The sequence below is a fragment of the Sus scrofa genome, chromosome 13 (assembly GCF_054392235.1).
Source record: "Sus scrofa isolate SSC_HxYL_T2T_F1_AM1 chromosome 13, Sscrofa_HxYL_maternal_Yorkshire_Landrace_v2.0, whole genome shotgun sequence".
NCBI lineage: Eukaryota > Metazoa > Chordata > Mammalia > Artiodactyla > Suidae > Sus > Sus scrofa.
Window position 1 is genome coordinate 161,779,670 of NC_139395.1, and position 23,049 is coordinate 161,802,718.

The following is a 23,049-nucleotide window of genomic DNA, read 5'->3' on the forward strand; positions in this document are numbered from 1 at the left end:
CATGTTTAGTGTTATGTTTGGGTTGGTTTTTCTTTTTTATGGGTGTGACCATTATAGTTATTTGACTAGTGGTTCCCCTTATATTTTGATATATCCGTCTATATGTATTGGCAAGAATTGTTTCATCTTGCCAGTCTCCTTAATTTCAAATGCATTTTCCATATTCTGCATTTGTCCTCTCCTCTTCTCATGCTTGCTAGTTTAGATATCATATTTGTCAATGGGTGATTTCCTACTTTTAAATTATTTTTGCCTTTACCAGTGAGCTTCTTCATTTTTAATATTCTTGTTTCTAATTGTGGATTTTCCTTTTCTGCTTAGAGAATTTCCTTTAGTAGTTGATGTATAGCTGGTTTGGAGGAGCTGAATTCTCTTAGCTTTTTCTTGTCTGTGAAGCTTTTGATATCTCCATCAAATCTGAATGAGAGCTTTGCTGGGTAGAATATTCTTGGTTCGAGGTTCCTCCTCTTCATCCTCAAATGTATTTTGCCACTCATTTCTGGGCTGTAGAATTTCTGCTGACAAATCAGCTGTTATCCTTATGGGAATTCCCTTATATGTGATTTATTACTTCTCCCTTGTGGCTCTTAATATTTTTTCTTTGAACTTAATTTTTGTCAGTTTGATTAGTATGTGTCTTTCTGTATTTCTTCTGGGGTTTATTTTGTACAGAATTCTCTGTGCTTCTTCTACTTGAGTGTTTCCTTTCCCATATTTGGGAAATTTTTGGTTATAATCTCTTCAAATATTTTCTCTTGCCCTTTTTCTCTCTCTTCCCCTTCTGGAACCCCTATGATGCGAATGTTTGTATATTTAATATTGTCCCAGATGTCTCTCAAACTCTCCTCAGTTTTTTTCATTCTTTTTTCTTTATTCTTTTCTGTTGCAGTGATTTCCACCACTCTGCCTTCCAACTCACTTAATTGTTCTTCTGCCTCTGTTAACCTGCTATTGATTCCTTCTAGATTATTTTTCATTTCAGCTGTTGCACTATTCATTTTCCTCTTCAAATCCTCTCTTTATTAAACATTTCCTTTAAGTTCTTGATCTGTGTCACCATTCTTTTTCCAAGATCTTGTATCATCTTTACAATCATCACTCTGAATTCGTTTTCAGGTAAATTGCCTATCCCCTCATCACTTGGTGGGGGTTTGTTTGTTTTTTGTCTTGTTCCTTTGTCTGAAAGCTGCTTCTTTGATGTCTCATAAGGTCTACCTTTCTATTTATCATCCCCTTGACAGCTGGTATGTAGATGTTGAATCAGGTGCCCAGTCCTGGAGTTCTCAAGGGTGGTAGTGGTTCACATGTACCTCTTGCTGGGTAGGCTCTAGGGACTATTCTCTGTAGATATAGGAGCAGGTTCTACTTTCTGCCAGCACTCTTCTTGCTTGGCCACTCTGGGGATCTCTCTCCAAAGCCTCAGGGGCAGGGGGCTTCTCCCTAAATGTTGCTCACAGGCTCTCTCTGTAGCTTCAGGATGTGTGTTTCTGATGGTCCCTACCCCGGCCTTGCTGCTGGTAGGAGTGTTCTCTGTAGCCCTGCAGATTGGGATGTGGGTTACTGGGCCTCCCCTGGCTCCCTTGGTATGGAAAGAGTGTCACTGATGTGAGCCTTCACAGGGCCACTGGCAGGGGTCCTGTATCTTGTGCTTTTTGCTGGTTGGGCAGCCCATAGCTCTGTCAGAGAGTGGGCACTGGCAACCCTCTCGTGAAAATGGGTGCTGCTTTGCTGGCACGAGCTTCTGCAGATTCTCTGGGAAGAGCCAAGGCACCTGTGTTTTCCCTGATCAACAAGGAGCAGGCACCAGCAGCCCTCTTATGGGAATGGGTGTTGCCATGCTGGCAGCCTCTGCAGATTCTCTGGGCAGAGCTGATATGCCCGAGTTTGCCTGTGTTTCCCTTGCTCTAGCAAGTCACTACTTCTGCAGGAAGTGGGTGCTGCCATCAGCAGTTTTTCTGGCACTGCTTTGCTGACATAGCCTCCGTAGATTCTCTGGGTGGAGCCAAGGTGCCAGTATTTTCCTTGATTGCCAGGGAATAGGCACCGGCGGCCCCCTCGTGGGAATGGGTACAGCCTCTATGGGCGGAGTTGAGACTCCTGTGTTTTCCCTGCTTAGGCAGGTTGTTACTTTTGCAGGAAGTGGGCACTGCTTCCAGCAGCCTTTCTGGTACTGCCCTGCTGGTCAGAGCCCCTGCAGATTCTCTGGGTGGAGCCAAAGCACCTGTGTTTTCCCTGATCTCTCTGGGGATGAGCGCCACCATTGATGGCAGCTCTTCTGGTGCAGGTTGGGCTCCACTAGCGCAGGGCCCCTGCGGCAGGAACCAGGAACCTGTGTTATTCCCCTAGGCAGTTACTCCACCTGCTCCAAGAAGTCTGTAGCCCTAAGTTTGGGGCCGCTACCCCAGCCATCACTAGGCAGCCACTACGGCCAAGTGGTTCTCTGAGCTGAGGCAGGCAGTGTCCTGCAGCTTGAGAAAGTGGGCATAGGGAACAAGGCAGTAGTGGTGGATCCCATCCCTTTCTTCCAGCTCCCCCCACCCCCAAACAATGGCATCTAGTCTCTAAGCCCAACTGGGTTGCCTCCACTTAGATGCTCTCCATTGTGGCTGCCTTATACTCTAGTCCTTCCAGGCTGTTTCTACATAGTCAACCCCATTTTTCCCCCCACATAGCTGGCCCCAGATCCCTCTTTGGGTCTGATCTCTAAGGCCAAAGTTTTAGTTCCCAATACCTGCTGGCACCCGAATATGGTTGCCCATTGCCAATATCACCGACTGTGGAGGACTGTCTCCTTAACTGTTTCAGACCATTTGTCTAGAGTTCCCCCTCTGTTTTTGGCTCGTCTTGTTGCAGGTGAGGGAACTTACCAGGGTGCAGGAGCTATTCCTCTTTCTAGCTCCCTCCTGGGAGAGCAGGTCCCATCTCATTTCCTTTTGCTTTTTTTTCTCTTGTTGTTCTTCCTTCTTCTTTCTTATGTCCTCTCTGGTTTTGTAATGTTTTTCTTATTCTATCATACTCTTGAGGTCTTTTGTCAGTTTTTAGCAAATTTTCTGTTTGAATATTTCCACATATAGGTGTATTTTCAATGTATTTGTGGGAACAGATGAGTCTTATGTCCTGCTACTCCACCATCTTAGACCTCCCCCATGGTTAATTTTAGAGCATACTCAGCACCCCAAAATAAGCCCTCTACCATTTAGTTATCAATTAATCTCACCATTTCTCTAGTTTTAGGTAACCACAAACATACCTTCTCATCACTATAGATTTTCCTGTTTTGGACATTTCATATAAATGGAATCATATGGCCTCTGTGACTGGCTTCTTTTATTTAGCATAATGGTTTCAAGGAACACCATGTTGTAGCATGTACTTCTAATCACTTCTGATTTTTATTTTCCACAATTCATCTCACACAAACTCTAGGCTTTTATTTTACACTTGTTATCTCCAGACCTATGCATTTATCTCTAGTTCTGTCTGGTTTTCTCTTCTGTAGACCAGGCATTCAACTTGTACTCTTTTTTGTTCTTTCATGTCCTTAGAAACTTTGCTTCATTAATTATCCTTTCTCTCTTTTGTTCAGTCTTTGTTTCACAAATCCTTTCACTAAGACTGATTATATAAACATGACTGTTTTCCTCCTATATTGAAAGGGGAGGGAGAGGGTGTGGAAAAAGGTAACTCTCCTCCACTATTGCAGGGAATGTAAATTGGTGCACCCATTATGGAAAACAGTATGAAGGTTCCTTAAAAATCACAATCCCAGGAGTTCTTAGCTCAGGGGGCTAAGAACCCAACACTGCCTCTGTGAGGCTGGGGGCGCTTTGCCTCAAGCCGCAGCTTAGGTTGCAGATGCAGCTCAGATCCAGTGTTGCTGTGGCTGTGGTAGAGGCTTCAGTTGCACCCCAATTTGACTCCTAGACCAGGAATTACCATATGCCACAGGTGCATCCATAAAAAAAAACAAACAAAAACTCACAATCCTGCTACTGGGCATATATCCATAAAAGATGAAAACTCTAATTTAAAAGATATACACACCCCGATGTTCATGGCAGCACTAGTTCCAACAGCCAAGACATAGAAGCACCCTAAACACACACACACACACACACACACACCAAAATACTGTGTAACCACAAAAATTAACAAATGCTATTTGCAGCAACATGGATGGATCTAGAGATTATTATACTAAATCAAGTCAGACAGAAAAAGACAAATATGATATCACTTACATTTGGAATCTAAAAAAATGATACAAATGAATTTATTTACAAAATAGACTCACAAACATAGAAAACAAACTTATGATTACCAAAGGGGAAAGCAGGAGGGAGGGATAAATTAGGAGTTTGAGGTTAACAGAAACACTCTGCTATATATAAAATAAATAAACAATGACCTACTATATAGCACAGGGAATTATATTCAATATCTTATAATAACCTATAATGGAGAAGACCAAAAAAAGTTTTATATATAGTTTTTAAACTGATATGTCTGAATTGCCTTACTGTATACCTGAAACTAACACAACATTTTAAATCAACTATGTTTTGATTTAAAAATCTAAAAAAATAGAGGATTCTGCATTCACTGTCTTTTCTATGCCACCTCGCATTCACTCCTTAACTCACATGCATCTCTCTGCAAATAAAATGTTCTAACAAAAATCACTGAAGCGCTCCTAGATGCCAAATAAAATATAAATTTATGTCTTGTTATAAACTAGTCTTTTTGTGAAATTTGATGTGATCTCTCCTCCCTTCTCATCTGTTTTCCTCCCATATTCACTTGCTTCTTTTCTTAACTTTCAGTCAAGCAGTTAGTCTTATTAATAGATTCCTTTTCATCTATTCATCCCATGAAGAAAGGCATTTCTATGAGTTTCATAACTGACTTTCTTCTCCTTTCACCTCTACCCTTATTCCTTGAGAGATCTCATCATACCCCTGGCTTTAGTTACCGTCTTTTTTTTTTTTTTTTTTTTTTTTAGTCTTTTTAGGGCCATATTGGAGGCATATGGAGGTTCCCAAGCTAGGGGTTGAATAGGAGCTGTAGCTGTCAGCCTACACCACAGCCAGAGCAATGTGGGATCTGAGCTGTGTCTGTGACCTATACCACAGCGCATGGCAATGCTGGATCCTTAACCCACTGAGTAAGGCCAGGTATTGAACCCACATTCTCATGAATACTAGTCTGGTTCATAAACCACTGAGTCATGACGGGAACTCCTACTGTCTAATTCTTGACTCTTAAATCTACATTTTAGCCCAGATTTCTCTTCTTGGCTCCTCCATGATCAAAATCAATTTCCAATTGGCCAGCCTTTCCTGAATACATTAGGGGCACCTAAATTGCATATTCCTAAAACAGAATTCCTTTTCTCTTCTCCTTCCTAAGCTTCAAACCCATATTTTATGTTATTGATAAATGACTCGTCAGATAATTAAAGCTATTCTATCCTCTTTCTTATTTCCCATATTCAAAATCAGATACAAAAAAAAAAAAAAAATCAGGTACAATATTTTGCTGATTTTACCTTAAAAAACTTTCTTAAAGCCAGACTTTTTTCTTTCTAACTGCCTCAGTTGAACACATGATGATCTCTCACCAGGGTTGTTCCAATGTTCTTGTAACAGGTCTTCTGACCCCCGGCTTACCTCCCTCCACTCCTCTATAGTGTAGCCAGTGACTTCCAAAATGAAAAACATGCAACTTCCCTACTTAAATGCCCCCAGTGGCTTCTTTTTGCCTCATGGAAGGCTAAACCCCTTTGGTCTGCTGCTCTCCTTGACTTATTTCTGGTATTCTCCAGTTTGTATTCCAGGCATGTGGGCCTCTTCAGGCTCCTCAAAGTGTTATCTTTTACTCCTCTCTTTTCTTTTACATGCAATTTCTATCTCTTCACCATGTATGTCCTTCGCTATACTCTCTTCTTCCATTCTATTTGATCAATTCCTATTGAACTTTTCAGTCTTAGTTTGATATAGTGCCTCTGGAATAATTTTCTCTTTCCCTGCTGTTGGTGAGCTGTTCCTTTTCTGTGTCTCATGCACTCCATTGTCTCATGCACACTTCTGCCTGAATACTTCCAGAGTCCTATAATTGACCACCCAATTCTCTGAGTCCCAGGATAGGTTACGTACCTTGAGAACAGGAACCATATCATTCATTTCTACATCCCCAGAGTCTGGCACAGTGCCTGACTCATACAAATCACTGCAGAGTTAGGTTCAGATCACCATAGACTTCATCTTTATATATCTTACTCTATGCTCTACATGGTAAAAGTTAACATCTTCAAATCTTTGCTCATATTGTTCTTTCCCTTGAAAAGTCTTTTTTTTTTTTTCATCTCTTAACCTATTTAATCCTGTTATTAGAAAGGCTCAGTTCAAGTCCCACTTCCCAGTTAGAGCTGATTAAGCTTTCCTATTCCTTAGATGATTTATAATCTGTAATGCTCACCTAGCACTGTTCACTCTTTCAAAAGTTATATTTTCATTTGTCTGGTCTGACTCCCCAGTTGGATGGTGAGAATTTGAAGGTTGTGATCTTTTTCCCTGACAGTGTCTAGGAAATTGTCTTCAGCTTTAGCACTTGAGTAGGTAATTTCACAGGTTGACAGGACACTTTGAGCAAAGACTCACAATGGTACTTAGAATTCACACACTTTTGGTTGTCGTTTTCATAGGAGAAAAGATTTTGTAATGATGGTCCCTAGTTTCATTTTATCTTTTCAGTAGTTCTTGGGGCAATTTCACAGATGGATAAATGAAAGCAGGAAAACACAAAATACCCTACTAAAGGGGTTATATCAACTCAGTGATAAAACCACTTCACTGAGTGGAAATTATCAAATAGTGTTCAAAATATTAGTGTTCAAAATAAAATATTAATGCCCCCTAAAACTAACATTTATATGGGAAGTTAGAAAGTACATTTCCTTTTTTTTTATAAAAGTGGGAAATTTTAACAATGCTTAGTGTGCATTAAGAAAATATTTATTAAAAATCTACCATGAACAAAAACACACTTTTTCTAAATTGTCATGAAAGAATGATATATTAGCAACAGTCAAATTTTAATCTATGAGGTGTTTTGATTATGATAGACTGTGAAGTTTAAGGAATATTTTAAAAAGCTCTTTTAAATTACAGACTCTAATTTGTTCATTAGAAGAATTTCTGAAATGGCTCTCCACCCCTGCTGTGTTGCCTATGTTTAAAGGTGCCGGAATCCTGGGATTTCCAGCATCATACCTGCTGATCATTCTGTATGTGAAATTCCCTCTTTTCTTGGTTATCTTGGTCATCGTGGGATTCCTCTACTTCCAGAGAACAGGTGATCGCAGGTAGGAAGTGAATACTGGAAGGTACAGACTCATTAGAAAGATTCCATTATTATAAGACTAAGTTTACAATGTCCTGGGGAAAAGCTTGACCCATTTTTTGGCACATTGCTTGTGGCCTACCTCCTTTTTGACACAGAAGCTTTGTTAACAACTGAGAGCCCAGACAGAAGTGCCTGCAGCACCAAAACAAGGGAAGAGACCTGTCTTAGGCCACCCTCTAATTTTATGGGGGAAATGAAGCTTGGCTGGGCCTCCTTAAGTGTTTACTTCCCAGTCTCTATGCTTCTAAAGGCTTGTGGTCATTCCTGCTTAATTATACATTTTATGTTTTTTCCTAGAGAATGAAAATGAAAAAATCTGAAAGTCAATTTAAACTAGGTTAAATGTCACCAAAAAAAGCATCCAATTGTGATAAGCCTTCCAGTTCGACATCTATCTAAATTGTTCCTGTTTCTATTGATACCTTTGTATTTAGAATCTATGCAATAAGTATCAAGCCTGTGTCAACCTCTTAGCAGACATATATACACACAGGCAAAAGCTTGCTGCCTGTCATGGTAAATACCTAGAATGACTTGTCTACCTTTCCCTTGGCCCTAGTGAGTTCTTATTTACAAATGAGAAACAACCCTGCTTCCCAGCATGAAGAGGCAGATGGCTCAGCAAAACGCAAATAAAAATGCTATGCCATTTTTCTACACCTGCTAGTTTCTTTGGATAGTGCTTTCTTCCTACCTACTTGTCCCCTCTACCCACTTGAGGTGCAAATCAGGGTTGTAATGGCAGGAGCTACTACAAGTGTTACCTTCAAGTCGGCCCATAGCTGACCTCCCATCTCTTTCTCACTTGGAGCAATTACTTAGGTAGTTGTATTCCATGTTTGGTCTGATTGCTGAATAAAAGGCCAGGAATCATTTTTAGCAGTACCTGCATTTTTGAAGAAATTATAAGTCCATCCCAATTAAGGAACTATTAGAGTCACTGGTGACAGTGCTGAATGCCACCTCACCTTTTAGAGCTCCAGTGCCTCAATTCCATTTCTTGTCTGCATTACGTAATGGATTAATTGTAACAGTATGAGCGGTTGGTGAAACCCTAACAAACTTAGCTGAAAGGCATTTCTCAGTTTCCTTTGCAACTCAGCATGACCACCCACAAAATTTTTCACAAATTTTTTTGAAGTGTAAGCATACATCTTGTGTGATATTTTTAGGAAAGCTCTTTAAAGAAAAATGAAGAGGTCCTCTTTTGCTTTTCCTTCTTACCTCCTGGATTTCAACATGGATGTGATGACTGGAAGTCCAGCAGCCACATTTGGCCACAGGAACACTGAAGATGGAATCCACTTGCTAAGATGGTAGAAAAGAAAGATGGAAGGGTTCTGGACCTTGATGACCACAGAGTTCCCGTACCAACCTTAGACTACCTACCTTAAACTTTGGCGTGAGCTAGGATAAACATTTTTTGTTCATGGCACTGTTATTTTTGGTTTTTGCTCCATATGCAGTTGAGCTTAAGCTGATTGAGTTTGCCAATTACAAGCTTTGCTCTCAGTCTTGCAACACGGGTTATGCTTTATTCATGTGCATTTTCATGGCCTGTTTTTGTTCTTCCTCTAGTGATTATGAAGCAAATAATATTTAATTCATGTGTATGGCCATGGTCTGTTTTCATTCCTCCCTCAGAGATAATGAAATATATGTAACTTCAGAATATAGTAATCATAGGTGTGAGAGCCATCTCTAAGACAGTTCCAGAAGAATTTCTGGTTATATAAACTCAAGGGATGCTTGTGATAGGAAATGGCATTTGGGGATATGCAAAGATGATCTAATAGTCAGCCAGTCCCAAGGCATGAAAGGGCATGTCTGCATTGTAGAATTGGAAAGATAAAGATACTGTTGTGGGCTTGTAGAGAATATGTGAGCCCAAGAAACAGAGGAACTGAAATACATGGGACATTACCTATCAAATCTTTTTCCATGAAAAAGACTCCATCATTCCCTGAAGAGATTTATCTGAATTCATGCTTCTTATCTGTTCCCTTCTTACTGCCATGATTTTCTGGGAAGAGTGAAAAGCTAAGCTACTCCCTCTCAACTTCCTACAAGTGCATAAAGACAAAAAAACATTTTTTTAATTTTCTGAACACATATATGTGTGCATATATACATATAAGACAAATTAATTGTGGTCCTAAACTGAGGGAAATTGGGAATAACTTTTATCAAAACACAATTAAGAGCCACTAGAGGGTGCTTCAACTTAATTTTTTTAACTATTTCCAAGCAAGCTAAAATCTGACCCCAGACAGTAATCTTGCTCTTTTTTTTCTTTTATCATTCCATACAACTGTCCCTCCATTTACTAATTCTTTACGTCTTCTTAGTTGTTAATTCTGAAACAATTACAGAAGAAAGGGAAAGTGGTTTAAATTAACTTAAGGAGAAAAGTTTTTTGTTTTTTGCTTCCAAACTTGAATTGCATTACCACTGTCACTTAATTTTAGCTGAAACATTTTGTTTATCAAACAAGATAGAGGTTAAGTATTAACAGTCTCATCTCAGGGAAAGGGGAAATGTGAGAATCTCTTAGTGGTTAATCAAAGTTAGTACTCACTTATTTCTTAAACTGGGAAGTTGAGATCACTCCATTCCCTAAAAAACAAATAGCTGCTTGTTAGCCTTAATGGCAGCAGATGGTCAGAGCTACAAATAAAATTAGCTGGCCTTTTCTACTTCCTGGGTCCAACCCTTATCTCCTCCCCCATCATCCTTAAGAGGCACACATGGTATTTTAAAGCTAGAGGGAAGCTGCAGATAAAGTAGGCCAACTTCCTCATTTTACAAAAGAGGAAACTAACACTCAGAGTAAACTGACCACTGGGTGTTACCAAGAAGCCAGCTGGAATGTGGACTTGCTTTGCTTGCTAATGAGAGCACGCATGAAGTGGGCTTTATAGTTTGTTTGGTTTGGACTGAGACTTAGGGTTCAAGAGAGAATTTACCAAAGCCTTCGAAAGGATCCTAAGATGAAAAAGTGAAACAACACATGAAATATTCATGACATTTACTATCTTCAAGGAAAGACTGAATGTTATCATGGTTAACAATTGTCACCACATGCCAAGGACCTCACATGCCAAGTACATCACATCTAAACTGAGAAACAAGTGCAATGGAGAGATTTTAAAAATTGCTTGTTTAAATCTTATTATAGTTTTTTCTACAATCTGGATGTAAGAAAAGAGGCATGAGAGGAAAATTTGTCTGTTTAGGGAAATATACCAACAGTTTAGACAAATATACCAACAGTTTAGACAGAGAAGAGGGCTCAGGTTGTAGAATGCACTGGAAATAGCAAAATAAAGGGAAATAAAATGATCAGCAAAACTTAAAAAGTTTTCTTTCTGGGTTCTAGTAAGAGGAATTTTGGAAGCTCTTGAGGAATAAATAGAAACAGAGTAGGCCTTTGCTACAAAAGCTCTTGAGAAATAAAAGAAGAAATAGAATAGGCCTTTACTACAAAAAGAATTGGTGTGTCATAAATTCTCTATGAGGGGGTAGCTAAAGAATATTAGAATTAAAGATGCCTCTCTGTTAATATTTAGTTAAAAACTGTTAGACACAATTGCATGATTAATGGTGATTTAGAAATGAAGGAAGAGGAAACTCTGCCCACATTTGGGGGGAACAGAACAAAGAGTGCATAGTTGGCAGGCCTGGTGATGAGAAAACAAGGATGGCCAAAAATTAGTTGGAATTAGCAGTTTAGGGAGAGAGATGACAAGAAGTCAGCAGAGGAAGGCATGCACACCACTAGGCATTTTCAAAAAGCTGGGGAGGGTGTTGCAGTTCCCCAAATTACACTGGCCAGAGATTCAGTTATTTTATTTGGCCATTAAAGGAAAAAGATTTTTCCAGAAGACTGGAACTCTTAGGGACCATCGGGAACTGCAAGGATGCTTAGGAAAAGAAGCTCACAGTCGACCAGCAGAATTACTCCTTGAACTCCAAACACTTAACTATATTATGTTCTGATAATAAGGAGAACTCCATAATCTCTGAAGGTCCTGGCTAGATCTAGAAGTTGGCATTCTCCTGCCTTCTTCCCAGTGACCTGTAGCTTAGAATTTTCTGGACTAGAAGAAAGAAAGAAATAGGAAGACTCAGAAATTCTTAAATTTCTAGACTTTTCTCTTTTTAGGGCACTGCAAGCTCTCTGCATTCCTAAATAGCCACAATAGGTCATAAAGATGGTATAGCAGATGTGCCCAGGATCTGTGTGTAACCAGGCCCAGTGAGAGTCAGAGTCCACAGTGTTCAGATGGGAAGCAGTTCCCTCTGCTATTTTTCTCTCTTAGATTTGTGTCCACCTGTACTTCCTGGGTAGAAAGCTGAGCATTTCCTTCTCAGTGCTGGCCATATGTCTACACTGAGAGCTGTAGTTCTGTCTATTGCTAGCTTCCCACATATCTCTAGACACAATTTATACCTGAAATGGTATTGAAGGGCCAGAGGACCCCCAAATTACATTGTGGGGGTGGAATGGAATCTTTGCCAGAAGAGGACAGCATATCTCTCTAAATTCCAAGGGGTGGTATTTCTGTGGATTGGATGGATGGATAGATAAATCATGGGAAAAACACAGTCAAGTCCTGGAAGCAGGGTCCAAAGGGCTAGGATCTCCAAGGGTTTATTTAAATTGCTTTGCTAAGGCTACCTATAGCACTCACTTTGATGTATTCTGAGTAAATTAATTCCTTCATTCATTAAATGTTCATTAATTACTTGATATTTGTCAGCCATTACACTAAGCTCTAAAAATAAGTAAGTAAAATGTGAATCGAATATTAAATAAAATATGATCCTTAAAGATTTCATGGTTGGGAGTTCCTGTTGTGGCACAGTGGAAACGAATCCGACTAGGAACCATGAGGTTGCGGCTTCAATTCCTGGCCTTGATCAGTGGGTTAAGGATCCTGCGTTGCCGTGAGCTGTTGTGTAGGTCACAGATGTGGCTCAGATCCCGCGTTGCTGTGGCTCTGGTGTAGGCTGGCAGTTGTAGCCCCAATTCGATCCCTAGCCTGGGAACTTTCATATGCCTGCCACAAGTGTGGCCCTAAAAATATAAAAGACCAAAAAAAAAAAAAAGATTTCACAGTGAAGAAGATAGGCAAATAAGCAGATCACTAAAATCCAGTATTGATGTATTAAAAAAGGTATATACCTTTAGCAATCAAAGGAAGGAATACTCAGTTCTTACTGAAGATGTGGCTTGTAGTTAAGGAAAAGCATTGGGTACATTATGAGGCTTTCAGCTGCAAGAAACAAAGTAGGACTCTGACAGTTAATAAGGTCATTTACTATTTTACATAAGAAGGCATCCAGAAGTAGGGCCAACTTCAAGTCTGGTTGTTTCAATGGCTTTACAAAGCCTTCAAGACTGGATTTTATCCTTTCTCTGCTCTGCTATCATCAGTGTCAGTGTTTGCTTCATCCTCAAGCTGGACGTGAGTAGGTAGCAGCCATCCCAAGGCTGTAGCCAGACACAGCATGCCCAGAGGAAGAAGCCTGACCATTTCTTCCCCAAACCCATTTCTTCCTCTGAAGAGTGAGGACCAAGAGCCCCCATAGGCTTCCTCTCTTGTCTGATTGGTCAAAGTCACAGATACAATCTCTAGCAAAGGGGCTGAGATTATGCTTACACTAATTAGGCCTTTCATAGAGCTGGGCTAAGGTCAGTGCCTTTCACCAAGCATTCACCCTGGTGGGAGGGAGTGACTAGAGACCTGACCAAATTAGGGACTCTGTTAAGAAAGCAGAACTTGAGAATGCATGTGAAGCCTGGATGAAGATGATAATGGTCAAACTGAGTCCTAAAATATGCAGAGGAATGCTACAGGTAGACAAGGGCAGGGAAGAGAAGACATCATGGATAAAGGCAGGGAGCTGTGACAGGGTGTGTCTCTTTCAGGGCAATGGAGAAACTGTATCATCTCCTCACACAAGTCCCACATTTCATGAAGTCATCTGGGGACAGAAGATTGCTATTCTACTGAGAATGCCAGGAGTTTTGCAGATCCAGCAAATCTTGATGAATTTATCACATTTTCTGAACAGAATGTCCAAATCTTCTGACTGATTCACCCAACACTCATTTTAAGATCACACAAGGAGCCAAGAACATTGGTTGCACACAGTGGAGAATCAAAGAGAGGCAGGAGGCTTCAGGCTGGAGCAGCAGTGGTCGGCTGGATGACATCACTCATTTTTGAAGGGTAGGACTCATCTCTGGGCTGGGTAAAACTGACAGAGTTGAGATACTTCTCCTGGTCTGGTGTCCCTTCATGAAATATGAAAATAAACGATTGAAGACAGTGTTTTGAGGATAATCGTTCCATATTTATAAATGTCCTTGGGAAGGGTGCTATAGAAATGCAAAGTCTTGTTATTCATTCCACCTTCTTGCAAATGGCCCTTGAGCCCACATGGTATGTAGGAAAAAAGTTCCTGATGTATCCTTCCCTAAAACTTTTCTTCTACTTAATACACAGAGCCCCTACACAGAGACACCTCAGACATAGTTTCCCATTTCTAGTCATGTCCATTTTTCTCTAAACCTCCCCACACTGAGGAGAGAGCTCCTTAGAGGTATGGAAATCACCAGAGAGGAAAGAAATGATCATCTCACCCCAGGTAGAAGGAGACCACAGGACTAATCAAGAGAAACTGCTTTTTTTTTTTTTTTTTTTTTTTTTTGCTTTTTAGGGCCACGTCCACGGCATATGGATGTTCCTAAGCTAGGGGTTGAATCAGAACTGCAACTGCTGGCCACAGCCACAGCCACAGCAGTGTGGGAATTTGAGCTGCATCTGTGACTTACACCACAGCTCACGGCAATGCTGGATCCCCAACCCACTGAGTGAGGCCAGGGATTGAACCTGAATCCTCACGGATACTAGTCAGATGCAATTCCACTATGCCACCATGGGAACTCCAAAAACTTTAAATTTAACCAAGAGGGAGAGAAAAAAAAATGCACAGGCTCAAAATCAGAAAAAATACATAAATTTAAACAAGATACACTAAAATAAGAAGAAATGTGAAGTTCTATCAAATGTTAAGATGCTTAGGGGAGGAGAAATGAATTATGTTTCAAATTGCTATTATGACTTGCCTGTTAAGAGGAATATGATCCTTCCGGGAAAACAGTTGTATGTGACCATGAGATTAATCATTTATCTAGATCCTTAACATGATGAAATGGACATCTTTTCATATTCTCTTTTATGCTATCTTTATGAAAATGGAGAGCAAGAGACCTATTGAGCAGGGTAGTTTGTGGCCGACACAAGAGTATCCCTTTGTTTCTGAAAGTCATTGTGCCTACTGCACAGTTTCCTGGGGTTCCATGGAAGTCACAGACCCTGGAGAGGAAGCAGGTCTCCTCCTTTGTGAGTGCTATGTGGACAGGTCGTGCTACTGGAAAGATGAAGTTTGTATGTTGCTGCTGACCCTTGGAATGGAGGTAAGCATCTTAGTACAACTGAATGATGCTCTGGGGGAGATAGGAGATGGACAATGTTGTGTATTTTGTGTCTGACTACATGAGTGTACAGTTTGTTTACAGTTAATGCACTTCCAGTTTAAGGCTTCTGACCTGAGGACACCAGCTGCTACATAACACCTTTTCAAAAAAATTCTCCCACAGATTTTCCCATATTCCGTGCAATGGAAAATCACAACACAACACATTTACAAGATATTGAAAACCAAGGAACGGCCCAAGATGTCAGCTCCAAGGAACTACAGTAAACGTCTGGGGACTAGAAAGAATGATTAAACAACTAGCATTCCAACAAGAAGCATCTGTCTTTTGTCATTCTCCCCAAAGCAACATAAAATATGCAGAGGAAGGCAGCCATTTCAGTGGGGGCGCAAGAGGTCAGCTGTTTGTAACATTTTCCACCATTCCCTTACAACTAAAACCCAAATCCCATTACTTTCTGACTGCCTATCAAAGGAGGCTGTTTTCAGATGCAGCCTAAGGAGGACTAATCGCTATCCATGGTTCCCTGTGGCAGCCTCTGCCTCCTGGAGGATGATTAAATGGCAGAGCCTAGAGAGGAGCTGGATGTGAAACCTTATCCCTATGCCAAATTCCCCTTGGGTATTTAAATTTTTTGTTTGTTTGTTTTTTTCTTTTGATTTTTTTTTTTTTCAGATTTCTATCCAAAACATGCTTTCTTTGGCAGTCTCCCCAAAGGGCTGTGAAGTCAATGCATAAACTATCCAACTCTTACCTCCACAGGATGGTAAAATAGACTTAAGAGTCTCAAACTGCCGCTGTTGTCAGGCAAGAGCTCTGGCCAGCGGAAAGCAGCAGATACACTGGCAGTGCACACGCACATAGGCTGGAGGATCACAGAGCAATCCATCAGCAGACTGTCATCAACACTGAGGGCGAGGCTATCTATGTTCATCCAATCACTCCAAATCTTTACTCAGTTTCTCATGGTTGATAGTCTTCTTTTAGTTAATGGCTACTTGTCAAGGAAACTAGGAAATGTCGAATTTATCACTATATTTTCTTGTTTATGGGTAAAATATTAGGGTAGTTCCACCCTATCTTTGCAATCTGATTTTCTACTACATTTGCTTCTCTTATTCTTATGCACAGACCTACTATCCAGCTTTCTCAGAAATTCCTCCCCAGCCCTTTCTGGTTGCATTTTCTGCCTGGCTTGTTCTGTCTCTCCTTACTCCCATCCCTGCCTTTCAAAAGGCTACACTCTCTCCAATGCTACTACTTTAACAGGCACTACAGACAGATTCTTATTGTACCAATCTTGTTGTGGCAAAGGCAGTCTCAGTTCCAAAGAGCCAGGCAGATGGGAACAGGCTTTTCTCCACAAATGCCTATGGGACAAATGACTGGAGGACCACATGCTTCCTTAACTACCATCACATTTCAATGCAGCCATGGTGGAAGAGAGGATGGAAGGGCCTGATGCACTGGAGTAATTTTTTTCATGCTATTAGAATGAGTATGAATGAGCACTCTAAACATAAATGATTTCTCTTTGTAATTCAGGGTAGAGCTAAACTTTTTAAACTCTATCTACACATTCCAACAGATACATAGAAAAGGTCTGGAAGATTACAAGCATACACAGAAAACTAGGTAGAAGGGAAGGGAGGCTTTAGCTTGATCTGTAATGTTTGGATTTTGTATCAACAATGTATCCATGTACTCTGTGTAATTAAAAATAAGAGCTTTTGGAGTCTCTTGTGGTGCAGCCAGTGAAGGATCTAGCATTGTCACTTCTGTGGCTCAGGTAGCTGCTGTGACGTGGGTTTGATCCCTGGCCTGGGAATTTCCACATGCTACTGGCATGGCCAAAAATAAAAAATAAAACACATGTGAAAATTAAAATATTGAATGAATGCATTAAAATAATTTAATGAATAGATAATACAGATTTAAAGAGTGTAGCATTTAAAAAAAATAAGAATTTCCAAAAGATTTAAAAAATAAAAAGTAATCAATCCTAGGTACTTTCTTGTGAAAAGGTAGGGAAAGACTTGTAGGATTTACTAAGGCCATGTAAATGGGCTGAGTTTGAAGCTGAGGATGAGCATAATAAGCTTGGGATGAAGCAAGTGAAATTTGACATATAGGCGCAGCTGTGACTCTGCATTATTTATTCTTCATACAGGTGATTTCTCTGGCTTCCCTGAATATCTGTTTACCAGCCTAAAGAATTTATGAGAATTTGAAACTCAAGTATTAATCAAAGGCACATGAGGAAAGAGATGAAACATACAATCCAAGTTCTGCCATGGATATGCCTTTTTAATTAGAGAAACAGTATGAAAATCTGATATTTATGACTGTCTCATACTTTCAAAGCTGGTTTCAGTTCCATGTATTTTAAGTTGTATGTAAATAAATTTCATTTTCTAAGAATCCTTGCTTTAACCAGTATGGCTTTTTAATTAATTTTTTCATTTTTTTGGGGGGGCTATTTTAGGGCCACACCCATGGCATAGTCAGGTTCCTAGGCTAGGGGTCAAATCAGAGCTACAGCTGCTGGGATCCAAGCCACCTCTGCGACCTACACCACAGCCCACCGCAACGCCAGATCCCCAACACAGTGAGCAAGGCCAGGGATTGAACCTGAATCTTCACGGATCCTAACTGGGTTTGTTAATCACTCAGCCATAAAGTGAACTCTGTTTTTCATTTCTTGATGCCTCTGTTTTTTGAGGTACATGAAAGGTTAGAAATAACTTAGAGTTCTCTTATGGCAAAGTGGGTTTAGAATACGGCATTGTCATTGAAGTGGCCCAGGAAATTTCATGTGTTGTGGGCCCAGCCAAAAAAAAGAAAAGAAATAATTTTAATAAGCCTGTAATTATAAAGATACTGAACAAAAATAATGTTTCACTTATAAATCACCAGTGTTTGAGGATTCCAAACTCCTGTCTCATTGATGAATACCTACAATGGTTTATTTTAAATAGACTATGTCCTGTAACATTTTTATTTCCATTTCATGACTCAGCTTCTCCCTGACAATTAAAGGTATCCTTAAAGATGGATTCAATGGCCAGAATGAGGTTATCTTCTCTCTCAGACAATTTTTCTTTGGTTACACCCACAGCATAAAGAAGTTCCCAGGACAGGCATCGAACTTTGCCACAGCAGTGACTTGAGAAATGACAGTGACAACGTCAGATCCTTAACCCGCTGTCACCATGGAACTCTTCTCAGACTATTTTTATTGGTGGTAGCCTTTTGTTGTATCTGATGCCCTTGTGATTTCCATGGCACTTACAATGATACAGTGTACATACAACAGATGATGATTTAACACAAAAGAAGTTTATTAAGGACTATTGGGTGGCTCATGGAATCTCTGTGGCTAGAAAACCAGTATTGGGAAATGGCAGGAAGAAACTAGTCTAATGAGGAAGACCACTGCTACCTCAGCTGCTGGTCCATAGTGTATGCTGTCGGTTAGAATACCACCATTACTGCCACTGGGTATGAGACACTTCCTCTGTCCTTGTCTTCCTGTTTCCATCACTAGCTCTTGATTCAAGACCCTGGATAAATAAGAACACTTGGCAAATCATATCTGGAGCACTTGGTAACAGCTGCCAGAAGAAGTGGCGAAGTAGTTATCTTGCATTTTCTGAGTCTAGAGTAGAAGGAAAAGCTCTTCTTCTTACCAAGATCAAGAAAGTGGAGAATTGTAAATATAGGAGGGAAGTTCAAAGGCCAAGGAGTATCAAAAACCTAAAAAATGTTTGCCACAGGGATTAAAGTGGAACTTTTTTACATTTATTGACCTTGAAAGGTTCATAAACACTGGCTCTGTGAATATTGGGTTTTAAATGCTTACTTGGGTGTATTAGTTATCAATTGCTGCGTAACAAATCGCATCCCCAAACCTAGCAGTTTAAAACAAAAAGAGGCATTTATTATTTCAAATCGTTTCTGTGAGTCAAATTCAGGATCAGCTTAGCTAGTTTTGGCTTAGGGTCTCTTATGAGCTTGTAATCAAGACGTCAGCTGGGACTACAGTTATCTGAAGGCTTGACTGGAGCTAAAGGATCCATTTCTAAAAAGGTTCCCTTACATGCTAAAAATTGATGCCTGGGGTTGATAGGAAGCCTCTGTTCCCCCCCCCCCCCCAAAGAGATCTCTCTATAGGGCTATTTGAGAGTCCTCATTGCTGATTTAAGAGATAGCAAAGCAGAAGCTGCAATGTCTTCTATGACATTTCTGCACAATATTCTACTGGCTACACAGGTCAGTTCTATTCAGTATAGGAAAGGGTGACACTGGGACATGAACACCAGGAGTAGGGGATCATTGGTGACTGGCAATCCCACTAAGTGAAATAGAAATTTGAGAATTATCTGGTTAATTTCATAATCAAAGTGGAAAGTCAAATAGATTCACTAGCCATATAACTCTGAGCTACGTAGGCAGAAATTTGGAATGAAGTTCTCATATTTACATCATTTGAAGGCCAAAAACTTTGCTGAATCTACAAAGTTATAATGATCAAACAAAGCCCAGAAATTGAAAGTGTCTCACAAAATAGATTCAAGAATTTTTTTCATTTGAAGCCAGTTTGGAATTTCTTCATCAAAAGATACTTCCTGTTACTCTTCCAAAGCTGTCAGAATAAAATGAGAAATTAGAAAAGTAATGGGATTTTTTTCTTCTTGGTGCATTATTTGTTTGGAATTCTATCTTACTGGAAACTTTTAAAATTATTTTAAAATATTAGATTATGTTCACCTAATATTATGAGCAGTCAGGCAGTTTTGGACATGGATGATAAAAGATAACGACCATCATTTTTCATGCTAGCCGAAGTCCTAGCCTTTTTCATGTTGACCTCTCCTGAACTTGATTCACTCTCTTTTTACCCTTTTGTTCTCATGAGATCACTTGAGAAAAGGGGAGAATTTTGACAAATTTTTCCTCCTTTCGCCCCAAGTGAAATTATTTGTATATATGTTTCAGGGTTTACATAAGCAACACTACATTTAGTGTGGTAAAAAAAAAAAAAAGAAAGGGGAAAAAAAGCCACTTCTCAATAACCAATTTCTCAAGGGTAGAAAGAATGGGTTACCTCTCTGATGAGGTGAGTGGATTTGTAATCTAATCATGGAAGGACTGCGGAATGTACTTGGATCAAGAGTACATCAATCATTTTTGCAGTGCAAATGGGCTACAAACCAGAGCTGGATGGAGGACACAGTAGAAGGACCTATGAAGTTTGATGGTGGGTACAGAATACAAGGACACCTCAAATGAAAGGCACATTTAGCTGAAATTTGTATCAGCTATGTGCTGGAACCAGCCCTTGCCAGTTTGTGAGACTGATTATTAAATGTTCAGAATATTTGTGAACTGGTTATTAAATGACTGGTAGCTTGAAGTGGGCCATGGTAGGAATATTTGCACCATGCTGGAAATCAGGGCTGCCTCTCCTCCCCTCTTGCCAAAGACCAGTTGTCACAGGTTATAATGTGTCCCTCCCAAAATGCATGTCTTGAAGTTGAAGACCTTAATACCTTGTATTTCACTCAGGATGTAACTACATGGAGATATGGCCTTTAAAAAGGCAATCAAGTTTAAATGAGGTCCTTATGATGGGTTCTTAATCTGACTGGCATCCTTAAAAGAAGTAACAATAGGACTCACAAAGAGATGGAAAAGATGTGCAAGCACAGAGGAAAGACCATATGAGGACATGGTGGAAAAGATGGACATTTGCAAGACAAAGAGAGAGGTCTCAGGAAGAAACCAAATCTACCAACACCTTCATCGGGGACTTCTAGCCTCCAGAGCTGTGAAAAAATAATTTCTGTTGCTTAAGCCATGCAGGTTGTGGGTTATTGTTTTGGCAGCCCTAGCAAACAAATCCATCAGTTTACCAGGACCTGTAGGAGGTTCACAATGGAGACCCCTGAAAAGAAAGTACTATGATTTAGAGTTTACAAACAGTGAGTGATGGTGGTGGTAGAAACAGCTGAGCTTCATCTGGAGATAAGTTGATTGGACCAAGTGAAAGCAATATTCATAGGAAAGAGAGAACTGGTCCAGGAAGATATTCAGGGGCTAGTGTGATGGAAACTTATTTGAAAAGTAAGAAAGGTGACTGTGGACTAGGGTGGGATGGTCTTCAGCCTAGAGGAGGAATTTAAGGAGACAGGAGACAATATTTATAGAGATATTTGCTTTTACATAACTCAATCATTTCATCAATCTTCTAAGACAGGTGATTATTAATGGCTTTATCTATTTTACAGTTAAGAATGTTGAAGCTCAAATTATTAAGTAGTGGAGAGCCAGAGTCCTAACTCAGGGTTTTCCTATAACACTGTTTCTTCCTCCACATTCTTCTAGAAAATTAGGAAGGGGAAGAGGAAGAGGAAGAAGAATTATTATTGTTCTAGGACCAGAAATCTTCAGAAGAAGCAGGAAAGTATCTGCCTAGTTAAGAAAGAAATAATTTTAGCTCAAGGGAAGAACATCTGAGCAGACAGAACCCTCACCAAAAGAAGAGAGGCTGTCCTGAGAAATGGGTTTTGTATCTAAGTGTGTGATCTAGAGCCAGGAAAGTATGTGTATGAATAGGAGAAGTACAATCTTGTAGGGGACAAAGGAACACTTTAAATTAGACCTGAGTCATCCATATAGTTGACAGGTTTCCTCTCTTATTCAAGGGCCCAAAGGTAGTTGGTAAGGATTTTTCTTTGGCTTGAGAGTGGCTAAAGGAGGAAAGAGTACTCCCCTTCAACTTCACTCCCATTACATTTTTTGAGCCTCAAATTCTTTAAACTAGTATGCTCTGTGCAGGGTGTAGGGCCATTTTGGATTGAGCCATTTGCTCTCCAATAAGATTATATACTCCTGGAGAATAGGAACTCAGTTGACAGCATGACATATTGGATGAACAAATATTACTTTTCAAATAAATGTGCTGAACAGACATCTAAAGTCTATGCTAAAAATAAAATTGGCTTCAGGTTCTGTAGTTCCACCTCTGTGGTCTCATTGCACAAACATATGTTTTAGATCTCAGGCTATTCAAGATGTGTTCTGATCTATTATTTAGAACAAATTGAAATGGAAAATGCAACCAAAAAGCTTAAAGAATTTGCCTAAGGACAGCAAATAGAACACATGCAGGCTGTAAGACAGCCAATTTGGGGACCCAGGAATACCAGGAATTATTCATTCAGGCTATGTGGCTCATGACCCTGTAGGACTCTTTTTTTCTTTCTGCTACATAACTTACCCTGCAGAAGATCTGTATTGCTATCTGTTTAAAGGCAGCTTCCTAGATCTGTTTTTCTAAGAGTAGTTACAACAATTTTGAAGTTGGTGACACAGGTTAATCTGTTCTTGTTCTTTGCCACAGCAAAGAAAAGTACTATCAGGTAAAATAAGGCTACTGAAATGCTGTGTTCATGTGTTTTCTAGCTCAGAATATCGGGGTGTGAGGGATCCTAATAAAAGAAAGAACTTGAATGAGCTTCTGTTCCAGAGAAGTCAAGATAGTTGTGACTGCTCATCTCAAACATGTTTGTCCATCCTTACTTATAGATGCAACACCAGTCATGAAATACATGAGACACCCTGTAGGACAGTTGATAAACAATCCTCCTATCATTTAAACCAAGGATGTTTAAACCTTTGTCTTTTATCATTTAAACCTTTGTCTTTTTCACAGAGTGAGTATAAAGATGTAAAAGACTCTTGAACTTTAATTTTTATGTGTCCAGTCTCAACTTTGACAATTTCATTCCCCCTTATTTTGTGAAGTTAAGAGAATGGGAAAAAATTGAAGCTCCGACAATGAGTTCTGAATTCTTCTCCCCTTCCAGGTGATTGATAGGGATAAAACACTAGAACTTGTTTATAAAGTGCTGCTGTTACAGGAACCCACACGGATTAGTGGAAATAATTTCAATTGGACCTGAATACCAGTGTTCTAGTATCAGGTCACAGGTATTTTGCTTTCTCATATCTTAGCTTGCTCATCTGTGAAATGAGGAGTTTAAATTAGATAATTCCTACCTAAATTACTTCCCCACAAATATTCTAGGCTTCTGTGGCACCTGGGTATAATCACAGACCTTCAGAAAGAA

The 23,049-nt window shown here is 39.8% G+C and overlaps 1 protein-coding gene across 15 annotated transcripts in view; it reads left to right on the forward strand.

The window, feature by feature from the left end:
- Window positions 1-17,335, forward strand: part of CD200R1L (CD200 receptor 1 like) — a 45,826-nt gene extending 28,491 nt beyond the window's left edge. For 2 of the 15 annotated variants that reach the window (XR_002337484.2, XR_014822361.1), the window contains exons 5-8: window positions 7,240-7,363; window positions 13,340-13,643; window positions 14,763-14,893; window positions 17,085-17,335. Coding sequence is in view for 6 of the 15 variants with exons in the window: in XM_084986797.1 (XP_084842923.1) it covers window positions 7,240-7,363; window positions 13,340-13,424 (209 nt within the window). In the remaining 9 variants the exon portion in view is untranslated. Of the gene's footprint in view, window positions 1-7,169; window positions 7,364-8,576; window positions 12,239-13,339; window positions 13,746-14,762; window positions 14,894-15,076; window positions 15,310-17,084 lie in introns of those variants that run through there. The other 13 variants (XR_014822364.1, XR_014822366.1, XR_014822362.1 and 10 more) reach the window with 8 other exon arrangements.
- Window positions 17,336-23,049: the final 5,714 nt, after the last annotated feature.